At 30.7% G+C, this 12,493-nt stretch overlaps 1 protein-coding gene across 1 annotated transcript in view; it reads left to right on the top strand.

The window, feature by feature from the left end:
- The window catches only part of LOC135927377 (plexin-A1-like), a 49,767-nt gene that overhangs the window by 30,619 nt on the left and 6,655 nt on the right, over nt 1–12,493 (top strand). Inside the window, exons 13-25 of the mRNA XM_065463345.1 lie at nt 122–376; nt 1,405–1,643; nt 1,819–2,007; nt 2,106–2,253; nt 2,607–2,942; nt 3,774–3,998; nt 4,316–4,583; nt 4,782–4,930; nt 5,106–5,299; nt 5,658–5,802; nt 7,360–7,506; nt 7,938–8,121; nt 9,741–9,844. Coding sequence (XP_065319417.1) covers nt 122–376; nt 1,405–1,643; nt 1,819–2,007; nt 2,106–2,253; nt 2,607–2,942; nt 3,774–3,998; nt 4,316–4,583; nt 4,782–4,930; nt 5,106–5,299; nt 5,658–5,802; nt 7,360–7,506; nt 7,938–8,121; nt 9,741–9,844 — 2,583 coding nt within the window. The remainder of the gene's footprint in view (nt 1–121; nt 377–1,404; nt 1,644–1,818; nt 2,008–2,105; nt 2,254–2,606; nt 2,943–3,773; nt 3,999–4,315; nt 4,584–4,781; nt 4,931–5,105; nt 5,300–5,657; nt 5,803–7,359; nt 7,507–7,937; nt 8,122–9,740; nt 9,845–12,493) is intronic.

Raw genomic sequence — 12,493 nt, 5'->3', positions numbered from 1 at the left:
ATTAGGGTGCACCTTTATCACTTTTTTTTATACTGAGCCTAATTAAAGGGTGTGCACCTGATACTTTATATATTCGATAACATTCATCTGTCCATTATATATTCCCTTCTTTCAATTCTAGTTCTCGCCATCAAGCGCACCCATGGAAGGGGGTACTGAACTAACTATAAATGGCCTTAACCTTCCCCGGTCCCTTGCACACTTCACGCAAGGAATAACTGTGGCTGGGGTAGCTTGTATACCCGTGCTTTCCTCTTTCCTCCCCACTCGTCGCGTCACATGCGTATTGGAACGGAGCGGAAACGAAACCTCGGGACCCGTTCGATTTCGAGTCGGTAGATATCCGGCAGTTAGTAAAGCGGATTTTAAGTTTGTGGTAAGTTTTTTTAATATATTTTAAATTCATGTAACCTTTACAAATAATTCTTTTTAAACACAAATTATATTAGAAATTTTTGCACTTTTTAAATTTAATCCGGTTTTAATTATTCTAGCTTTCAAAAAAAAAATTCAAACAATAAATAAATCCTCTTAAGTGAATCACACCAAGACTCAAATAATATTACTCGCGCGTTTGTTAATCGGTTCTTCTATATTTCTAAGATTACAATTCTCTTCCATTTTTAAAAGAGGGTTCCAATCCCAAAAATCTGATTATTTTTATAGAAATATATATAAGGGATTCAATACTAGTAGATAGCATGGCAATTGTAATTTCTTATTTGAGGGGGGGGGGTGTAGGAAGATATCGTTACATTTGTCACATGATTGACTAATTCATCACCAAACCGAGAAGAATATTGGCGTCTAATGGAATAAGTTGAACTGTTTTTGTCAGCATATTTTGTTTTTTACTTCGGACTCATTCTAATTATAAGATGACGCTGTTAAATAGATGCAACTCTAATCCTGAGCCATATGGAGACTGGAAGAGGCTGATATTGGGTTGATTCAACTGTTGCTTATATTATTTATATTAATTCGAGAGTGTTGGAATGGCATCTTTCATTTTAAAGTTTTTGTCGGGGTTACGATATTTATGTGCCGTGAAAAAAACGACATTTATAAAATATACGGGTGGAAAGGGTGGTACTTGTTAGAATTCTGATAAGCAGCCTCTGCGCGTTCAAGGTATCGAGACGGTGTATCCCTTGCATGACAAAGGGGTGATTAAATTATTTGAAATTGTTACATAATTAATGTAATAGTGATTTGCATATTGAACAGGAGTTTCACGTTTTATTTTTTTAAATACTGCTTCGTTGTTATTGAAGTGGCCATTTGACCAAAAGTTTGTAAAACACACTATTTTGCCTTTTAACGCAAATTTTTTTTAAAAAAAATTTGAAAAAAACGCAAAATAGGTTATCTTATTTATCTACTATTTTTATACCTCCTATCCAGAACTTCGCCGTGACTGATATTTATCCATCCCGGGCCACCAAAGCTGGACGAACAAGAGTGCGCCTAATCGGACGCCATCTTGATGCGGGGAATACGGCACACGCGCGTCTAGCCGGCAAGGCCTGCGTAGTAATATCCAGAACAGAGGTCGAGGCAGTGTGCCTCTCCTTGCCATTTTCCCAACAAATTGGAGATCAAATAGGAAGCGACAAGAACGGAATTAAAGATGGCGAATCGAGGTTTATTTGTCGGCTTTGAAAAGATAAGGATTGTATTTAGGCACTTCTATCATACGAGAAAGTGGAGATATTCCTCCTCTAGATACGACGAGAAATTTTTTTTTAAATATAAAGAGCGAGTGTCATCAATTTGAAATACATTTTTTTTAAATCCACAAATTACAAATAAATCAAGTTCCGGCCCGGTTCTCTTCGGCGTCGATGGAAACTTCAAGGAGGCTCACTATTTTGACGCGATTAAAGAAAATCCTGACTCCGGAAATGAGCGAAGTAGATTCGGAAATGAAAATGGGAAGCCCTTGATGTTTGAATACGTGGAAAACCCTAAGTTGGACTCCGTTACATCACCTGCCGGCATTTTGAGGTACAATTTATAATCGTAATATAATATCCCAAAGATGGCTTAAATTGTCATTTAAAATACCTAAATAATTCTTAATTCCTTTTTTCTAAAAAAAACAGTGGTGGAACCACCATTACCGTCGAAGGGGCTCGCTTTAACAATATCCAAGAAGCGCTCTTTATGATAACACTTAGTAACCCGTACATTAATCTGACAGAGTCTTGCGTTATTCGTTCCGACATCCTCATGACATGCCTGGCTCCACGGGTATTTATTGTCGCTAAATATGATGTCATAATAATCTTCATAAACTCTTCTTTTTCTAAATTGTGAATTATTAAAATTAGAATAAATTTTATACGAAAGACATAAATTTTCGTATCTTGCCAAAAGAAAAAATATAAAAGGCCACCAATAAGAACTCTTATTGGCCATCTTTCTTTCTAAAATTGCATATTATAATATATATTTACCATAGTAATTATATAAACGTATTATAAATACGTTTAAAAACTTGCAAAACTATCGCTCAAATTTGAGTGAAGATATTTTAGATGAATAATTAAGAGATCATATTTGAGAAACATTCATAAATGTGCTAATTTGAAAAAATATAACAGGTGCTGGCTTCTGATACATCGATGGTTCAACCTATACCCGTGCCATTCTCTCTGGTCTTCGACAACGCCCTGTACTATCCGGAAAACCCGACAAAATTATCCGGCAAATCCGGCCTCGAAACTGGGTACGGAATTTATCCTGATCCTAGATTCGATTTACTAGCCGTTCCCAATCAACTCGTGAAATATTCGGACGAGGCTGTTGCCGCCTTGTCATCTCTGCCAACTGAAAACGCGTTTTCTATTACCATCATGGCCGACATAAGTTGCTACCCCGAGGCCTGCAAAACTCCGGATTTTGCTATTCAATTAATACCAGTTTCGGATCGGATACCGGTTTTATTATTTTCCGAATCTTATATTTTTTATAACTGTTAAATATTAATTGTGTTTTATGAAGCAGTTATTTATATAGTTAATATGGAATATCGTAATTTTATTCTTATATATAAGGAATATATTATTATTTTATTTTTTTTAAAGTTGGAACTTATGTTTACGACCAGTAAATTATTAATAAAAAAAATTTGAGAATATTAATCAAGTTATGTTATAGTGCGCCCAAATTGAGCGTGACGCGTCCCATGTTTCAATTGAGGTTATCTTTTTATTAATATCCGTCGATCAAAATTGTAAATAAGTTCTAAAAACACGTGATTTGTCTTTGAAAATTATATTATCGTCTGCATTCTTATTTCTTTAATTTTCTAAATATTCCTTTTTTTTTAGGATTATAAGTAAGTTATTTATATTAACATTTTTACATAATGTTACAAAACGAAGAATAAAAAACAAGTAATCAAATAGCAAACCTGTTTGCGTTTTTTTTAAATGGCAGCTAACGCTCAAAGGGTAATTTCACCAATTTGCACTAGGCCATTTGAAAGGCATTATTGGCGTTTCAAACGCTCAATTTGTTCGCACTATCTCAAATATTCTAATTCTAATTGTGTAAATAAATTTTTTTTGTTAAAACATACACTTAAAATTATAGCATGAGCATCAAGTGTATACTACCTTTTTATTATTTATTAAAATTTGAAAAAATTGGTTTTATAAACTCTCACCAACACCTCTACAAAGTTACCGCAAAAATGTGATTACCATGATTTCGAGTAAAATACAAATGACAGGGAAATTTGTAATATAAATGTATTTGCGTGTTAGGCTTTATCCGAAACTAAAACCGGTCCGGTATCTGCCAGTATGCTTTGCCGAATAGTCTCGATGAACTCGAGTTCGCTTACCTGTCAACCACCTTCCCCCGCTTTGGTTCGTGAGTTCATATACCGCTCCAGACGCGCCAGCGAAAGTTCCCTTCTTTCCGGTAACGGAGGCATCGAAAACCGGGTTAAAACGGATCATGGTCCTACGGATACCTTTTTGATCAGGGTGAGTTGGTAAAGTTGATAAGAAGATTCTATTTTTATGGTTAATGTAACCTCTTATAATTTTAACATTTTTTTTATTCTTCATAATCCTCCCTCCATTTCAAGTGAATTTGAAGGGGGGAAAAGTATTTATTTAATGCCCTTTGATGTTTTTTAACGATTAAATGGCGTCTGACATGATTGAAGTGAGTAAATTCTCATATAAAGTATATTAGATGAATTATTAGGTTGAATGATGGATTGTATAGTAGAAAGGAGGTCTAAAATACGATTATGTCCTTGAAAACAAACTTAATTTTTTTTTATCCCTCCACGTAGGTAACTGTCGGAGCCCGCAAAAACTTGATCTCTGACGTGGGTTACCTGAAATATAACGATCTTCAAGCCGGGCCTGCCAATTTCAACCGACCCATCAGTGGATGGGGCTTAGCGGCTATAGTAATGGCGGTTCTCTCCTTAACCGGCCTGACGCTTTCCATATTCGTTTTCTATCGCAGAAAATCGGATCGAAATAGTCGAGCCCTAAAGAATATGAGGGAGCAAATGAATATTTTAGAACTTCAGGTGGCGCAGGAGTGCAAAGCAGGTATATAAAAATTTATTTCCTATTCATTTAGCCCCCCCCCCCCCCACAAGCCTGCAAGTTAAGAGGCGCATAAATGGTTGGATAGAAGCAACTAGTTGGTTTTTAGAGGATAGTCTAATTTTATTGGGGATCGATAGGGGTATTAATTTTACCAATTATATAATACCACGTATAAAATTTTTTTGGTCGATCTTGAAGCATTCGCCGAGTTACAAACTGATATGACGGAAATAACCAACGAATTCAGCAATGTCGGCGGAATCCCCTTCCTGGAATACAGGGAATATTGCATGAAGGTGCTCTTCCCTAACATATCGGATCATCCTATCTTACACGATACCCTAAAGGTATTAATAATTTTCTATTCCTTTTTATATTAAATTATTGTGGCCCCCATCTTATCTACATCCGGTTCACGGGTAATAAAAATTTTACCGAAATATTTTTGAGTGAAAGATTTCGACAAATTATAGTTTTAAAAAATAAATAAAATAAAGATATACTATTCTTTATGCCAAACAGCTCGAACCTTCGGCCCACAAATCCAAAGTCGAAAAGGGCCTCAAATTATTCGAACAACTGCTGTGCTTCAAGACCTTCCTGCTAGTTTTCATCAAGACGCTCGAGAGAGACCGGTACTTCTCCATGAAGGACCGGGTCAACGTGGCCTCCCTCATAATGGTGGCGCTACAGGGAAAGATGGATTACTGCACCGAGTATACGAAAAATTAACCGATTTAACTAACTCGTTATAATTTTTGCTTGGTTTGCTTCGGTTTTCTTCAGATTCAGCATTTTTTTGTATCAATTCGAATTATAAATATATAATTACTTTTATAATTGAAATCCCAAGAAGGCAGAGATTTGTAGTCAAACCTTAAATAAACTAATGCCGGTTACAACGACAGTATCCGTCAAAAATTTCCCTAAAGATGAATTTCTTTCCCAGTTCCCTAATAATTTTAATAAAGAACTTTAAATATCATTTTACATTCCGATTTTATAAAACATTTTTGAGCCCAATGCAATATTTAGTTTAATTTATTTTTTAAAAAAATAAATAAATAATTTTAGTATCCTCAAGACTCTTCTTTCGGAGCTCATAGAAAAATCGATGGAAGGTAATAGCCACCCTAAATTGCTTCTCAGAAGAACGGAATCGGTTGCCGAAAAGATGCTGACTGCATGGTTCACCTTTTTGCTTTATCGCTTCTTGAAAGTAATAAATATATATATGTAATGAGATCGCGTATATCGTTAAGGGAAGAAAGGAAGAAAAAATTTTTTTTTTAAAATTTATACCGGGAGAAACGAAAAGATTTTGAAATATTACGGTAAAAGGGGGAAAAAATAAATTTCTCTTTCATACAAAAAAAAATTAATCTTTTTTTTGAGGTCTTTGTTTTATCCTATAGATTAACTTAATTTTTTATTTCTGTGTTTTAAGTGTGATTAAAAAGGCTCGATTTGAAGTCGATTTTTAAAAACAGCTGACTCAATATTTTGGCTAGAAAAAATATTGACTAAGCCTCGAGGATTTCGTTAACAGATGTTCAAACCTTTGTGCCACCTATGAACCAAAATCTGAAAGCTCGCATAATATCTTTCGTGATAAAATATTGAGTTGGCGCCGTTTAACAACACTACTTGTTTATCGTAGTTTTTAGTCATAGTGCGCACAAATTGAACAGTTCAAAGCCGCGTTTCAAAACGCAAATAATGCATTTTAATTGCATTCGTTTAATTTGAGCACGTTTGCGTTTTGTATTTTAAATTATTGATATGCGTTTTAAAACGCCGCGTTGAAACGTTCAATTTGTACGCACTACCAAATCTGTTTTTTTTCCTGCAATTTGTTATTTTATTTTTTTCAACTTTCAAAATCGTTTTTTATTTTACCGGAAATGTATTTTAAGCATGTTTAGAATACTTTAACTCTTATGAATTTCGAACAATTTTTTCCGTCAACTTTTAAACTTATATATTTTTTTTTAAATCTAAATTATAAATGATTAAAAGGCTAATGTCTTTCCAAACATGACAGAATAGTATTTCCGGTAAAAATCCGATTCTTTAAATTTTAAAAATAAAAGGCGCTCAAAATATGATTTAGTTTTAAAGTTGTAAAAAAAAAATAATACATTTGCAGGGAAAAAACACATTTGACCCTAACAATATATTTAGTTTTGGCACACTTTTTATATATGAATTAGATAATGGAAAAAAACAGGAATGGACATGTCCGATATAATGTTAAACTTAAATCTATATAAACATGAAAGGAAAGAATCCGCGCCGAATATTTTTATCTAACTATGGCGCCATCCTGAAATTTTTAAAATATTTTATTCATGAATTATCTTTCGCGATAAACTGTTAAGAGGGGGAGGGGTTAGGATCGGGCCCAAAACCCCATTTTTAAAATTCTTCACGGGTGGGCCTTCATTGATCTCGGATAACCCTTTTAGTCACGTGATGCCACCATTTTTTCGTATACGTGGTGACAAAAATATTGTATCCCCGATATCCTAACTAGATTGAAGGAGGACAATTCTGTATTTGAAAAAAGGAACAAGAATAAATGTATTACGTTATCCATTCATTTACTATTTTTCAGAGTTGTTAAAGATCCTGTATCTAGATATAAAAATGTGGTATCTGTATCTAGATAGATTTTTGGTTAAATTATCTGTAATCTAGATATTATTTTAGACGATGTATCTGTATCTAGATCCATTTAAAAAGTATCTTTTAACAACTCTGCTATTTTTATTAGGAGTGTGCTGGCGAACATTTATTCTTGCTGTTCAGAGCCATAAAACAACAAGCCTACAAAGGTCCGATAGATCAAATCACCAGTGAGGCAAAGTATTCTCTCAGCGAGGAAAAGCTGCTACGTTGCCACGTGGAATACCAAACTTTGGTAAAATTATATTTTTTTTTATAATCATGCTCCTGTTCCCCGCACCAGCGAAAACGAAAATCTCCCTACTTTCTATTGGCGCAAAATTTTTTTTTTAACCATCTTTCTTTTTTCTTATACCATTTTTGTCATTTTTATTTTATTTCAATCGTCTTGACAATGTGAATTTTTTTTTGTCGATAAATTAATTCTTCGCTACTTGTATTCTTTATATATCCACAAGGACTTCTTTTTTTTTAAATATGCCCTCCTAAAAATTTGTAAAATAAATGTATATAGAAAACACTATGTCGTTTTAAATGTTCACATTTTTTGAGACATTATGACTTTTTTTATATTGTTATCTATGTGACTAAGCTATTTTAACCATCTTGTTTATTATCTCATGTCAATCAATTTAATATTAAAAATAAAAAAAATATACAATCAAGTCTATTAGAGCCGTGGTTGCAGTTCAAGAAGAAACCTCTGATTTCGATCATTGCAAAGATATGGAACTTATGGTCAAAGTTCTAGACGTGGATACGGTGACTCAGGTTAAGGAGAAAATCCTTGATCAGGCTTACAAGAATTTGCCCGATAGTTGTAAACCGGATTTGAACGATTTGCAATTAGGTTTACCTCTAAAAAAATATATATATAACTTTTTCTAAGAGTATTAAAGGTTTGTTCTTATCGTTCGTTGTGTTTATGGGGTTAGTTCGATCTCCATAAAACGCACAAAATGTTTAAAAGATAGGAGACAAAATTCGCCATTAAAAACTTTTTTTGGAGGGAGTTATTTAGAACAGCTGATTAGTGTTTTCTTTGAAAGAAAAAGTTAATTTTTTTTTAGAAAAAAGTTGGTAGTAATTTAAAGCTCATTGGAATATCTACTTTATTCCTAATGATGTGGTCTTTCCGTGTGTACGGTTTTAGCCTTTTAATTTATCATCCTTATTCGTGACATCTGCCACTTATTTTTTAAGTAATATGTCTTCACCCCTCACTAATAATTGTTATCGTTTCACATTGCCTAACATTTATTTGCAAAATATAGCTTATAATATTTATAAACACTCTAATTCACTTTGCTCAGTATTTTTTAAAAAAAATAGTATCACAGCTTTTAAAACGCGTATTGTCAATTTGTTGCCTATATTTTAACGTCGCGATTTTTTTTTCTCCCGACCGTTTCGAACGAAGATGAAAAAGTAGTGCTGTAAACATCTCTAAAAAAATCGAAAGCGTTCAGCGTTATCTAACGCGTTCAGCGTTCATTTGACAAAAATCGAACGCGTTTAGCGTTCATTTGACAAAAATCGAACGTGTTCACGTTCTTTCGTAACTTTATGAATAATTTTTTTTGAAATTTTATTCAATATTTATTTTAACATAAATTAATAAATATATATTTTTTAGCCCAATATATTAGCTATGTTTAAAATAAATAGTTTTTAAGTAAATAAAAAAAAATGTATATTAAAAATTTCTCGTTAATTTTTAATATATTTAAAACTTTCTTTTTATATGACATATAAAATTTAATTATTAATTTAAATATATATAATATTTATGTCATACTTTTTAAATTATGTTCAACTATACTAAAATTATAAACCCCTTGATAAAAACTTAAAATAATAAGCGAAATTTTTCAGATAATCACACTTAATAAATAAATAAAAGTTTATGAAATACAACGATCTAAAAATATATTATTCGTAGGATGCTTATAGTTGTTATATTATATCAAATAATAAATATTACAATCAATGTATCTCTTTAAATTAGAACTTGAAGATTTTGAAACTGATATTATATACTTTTTGGTAGGATAGAATTAGTTTAGATGTTACCTGTAAAGTATTTATTATATTTGGGCCATGCTAATGTGTAAATTTATCTGATTGTGAAAATTCAGAATCATTTAATGATGATGAAATAACAATTATCCAAGCTTACGCTAATCTATAAATAAAAATATTCAAATTAATAAATCATTGTATAGGACAAGAATAATGGCTGGTTATAAAGAAAAATTCAAATTTGATAAAGGAAACAGCTGATTAAAAAATAGTCCCTTTTTTTTCTTAAAATTGAACGCATTCGTTTACAACATTGTGAAAAAGTAATCTTAACGGAGGGGGGGGCTAGAATGACGCAAGAATTAGGACTAAAATTTGGCTTTTTTAGCTGAATTTTTTTAGAATAACTTATAAATATTATTTTTTTCACGAAACCTTAATCTAAAGAATGGATAACCGGTGTTCACGGCAGACTTATGCTCAAGGACGAAGACCAAACATCTCAAGTTGAGGGCAACTGGAAAAGGCTGAACACTCTTAAGCATTACAGGGTATATATATTATATGATGAATAAATCATCTTTTTATTCTATCTCATTATTCTAACATCTTGATATGCTAATAACCTAGCGAAGGTCAAAATTCTAGACTGAAGACGTCGAAAGACCGGAGATCCAGTTAAAAAAACGATCTTTGGTTATAGTCTTTTTATTTTAAATACCACCTTTGACGTTCACCACATAATCTACTACTTAATTACGTCAATTTCATATTTGTGATATTTAAGGGACTAAGATAAAAAAAACAGCTAAGAGCTAGGCAAATATGTTAATGTATTTTTGTGAAAGTATCGTCTTAAAAGTTACGTTTTTTATGTATATAATATTTGGCTGAGAATTGGAGTGACATATCTAATTTTTCCCAACATTACAAGGAAATTAGGAGAATATATATTATATTATTTTAAGAAATAATAATTTGCCTGTCACATTTTCAATTAGGGGAAAACATAATTAGAATTTATTTTTCATATTATTTAACTATATTTTCCTTGAAAACTCTTGCTTTTAACTTTTTAAATACCAATAATTAAAGTGGAGCGTTAATTTCAAGTTAGATATGTAAATGGGAAAGGTTATGGGAGATATGGGGTTATGTTATATTTTTAAATATGGTTTTTTTTTTAAAATAAAATTTGTATTAATAACGGTACAAAATCTGAACAGCTCATTTCTGTGATTGAAAAAATAATTTCTTTGAGTTTGGAACGATGATCGTTGTAAAGTAGTACTCCTTTGTAAATACAGGAGTTTGAATGAAAAGGAAGAACGAATAGAGATCTATGATCAAATTTTATCTAAAAATGCCAAAATCTTTTATTTTCATGCATTTTTTTAAAATATATATATATATATCAAAGACCTGCAGAGGTACCTATTGCCCGAAAAATTTTCGGCCAATCCTGGTTTTAATAAGGCTTAGGGTCGGGCCTGCAGGTGATTTATATATCAATGACATTAATACTATATACAGCCGATCGCAATGCTAAAATCAAATTTGAAGTGACTAGTGAAACATTTTGTGTATGGACCTATTACCAAAGAAATATATGAAAATTTCATAAATTTCAGGTATATTTTAATTATGTTTTATATTTATAATACATAAATACAAAAATATTATATCCCAAATTATTATTTAATTATACGTTTTACTAGATGAATAAAAAAAACATTTTTAGAGCAAGTAAATTATGGTTAATACTGTCTTGATTATTGCTTAATGAATATCTTTAAGATTTATTTAGAGTAATCAAGTTAGCGTAAATACTGTTTATAGTGATAAGAACATGATTAAATTCTTCTCTTTATTAACATTTTACAGAGCAAATAACGGTGATGTTTAATACTTGATGAATACTATTAAGATTTATTTAGACTAATTAATTAAGAATAAATACTTTTTATAGTGATGATAAGAATATAATTAAATATTTTTTGCTCTTTATTAATATTTGCATTTTTTTTTACTTAATGAATATCTTTTAAGATTTTATATCTAATCAATATAAAAATAAAAAGTGTATAGTAATAAGAATATTGTTTAAAATTTTCAGAGAAGTAAGGATTTATTGTTTTCTTTATTACTTGATGAATATCTTTAAGATTTTTCAAATTTATTTAGTTTTAAGACTAATCAAGTTAGAATGAATATTTTTATTATAAGAATTTAATTTAATATTTTTTTGTTTATATATTCAAATAACAAAAATCAAAGTGAGGAAAGATATATTATATAATCTTGAAATGACTTATATTTTAATTTATATTTTTTTTTATTACTTAAAAGATTTACCTACCAGAGAGTATAATATCAGAATTATCAATTTTATCCAGTTAATTTTATAGTAAAAATACTTTATCATTTTGAATTAAATATTTTTCATGTGATTTTGAAATCTGTTACAAAATTGTAATATATTGCAGTGCATATGGCTGTAACCAAAAATATAGTTCAGGAAGCAAAACTTCTTTATCATAAGTATATGATATCTCAAATTAAATAATTGATTTCTTTTTTGTCAGACTAAAATATAAAAATATTTATTATATGAAGATGCAACTTATAGCATTAATCTATTTTATTTTGTTAAAAAATTATTTATGGCAGATTTCCTATGAAGAATACAATGGATCCATGCTTTGAAGAGAGTTGACTTCAACTAAGTTCAAAGAATTTTACACCAAATTCATTTATTTCCAACAGCTACAAGTTATAACCATCACTTTTTGATTTTTCTAAACATCTTCAAAAAGTAACATAAAAACTGACAATAAATTATAACATGTAAGTTTTCTAGAATTGGGCCAGATTTATTCAAAAATACATGATTCATTTTTTTATATAGAAATCAATCAAGCCACGGTGATCAACAAATATCATCTACGCCCATTGTAAGCCTTTGAAACATCAAGCATTTTAAGCTCTGTATATGAATATCCTATAATTAGCAAGACTAATAAGGCTGAACAGAATTATTTTGAAAATTTTAACACAATAAAAAAGAGGTTCTAATTATTAAAAATAGATTGACAAGAAAGGTACAAAAAAAATTAAATTTGGCCAAAAAAAATAATTAATGAAAATAAAATAGAGAAATATTATGTTTAAAAGTCTGTAATTAAATCATTGAAAGATAA

Source organism: Gordionus sp. m RMFG-2023, chromosome 3 (assembly GCF_954871325.1).
Source record: "Gordionus sp. m RMFG-2023 chromosome 3, tfGorSpeb1-WG-v2, whole genome shotgun sequence".
Taxonomy (NCBI): domain Eukaryota; kingdom Metazoa; phylum Nematomorpha; class Gordioida; order Chordodea; family Parachordodidae; genus Gordionus; species Gordionus sp. m RMFG-2023.
This window is presented reverse-complemented; position numbering and strand designations above follow the sequence as displayed.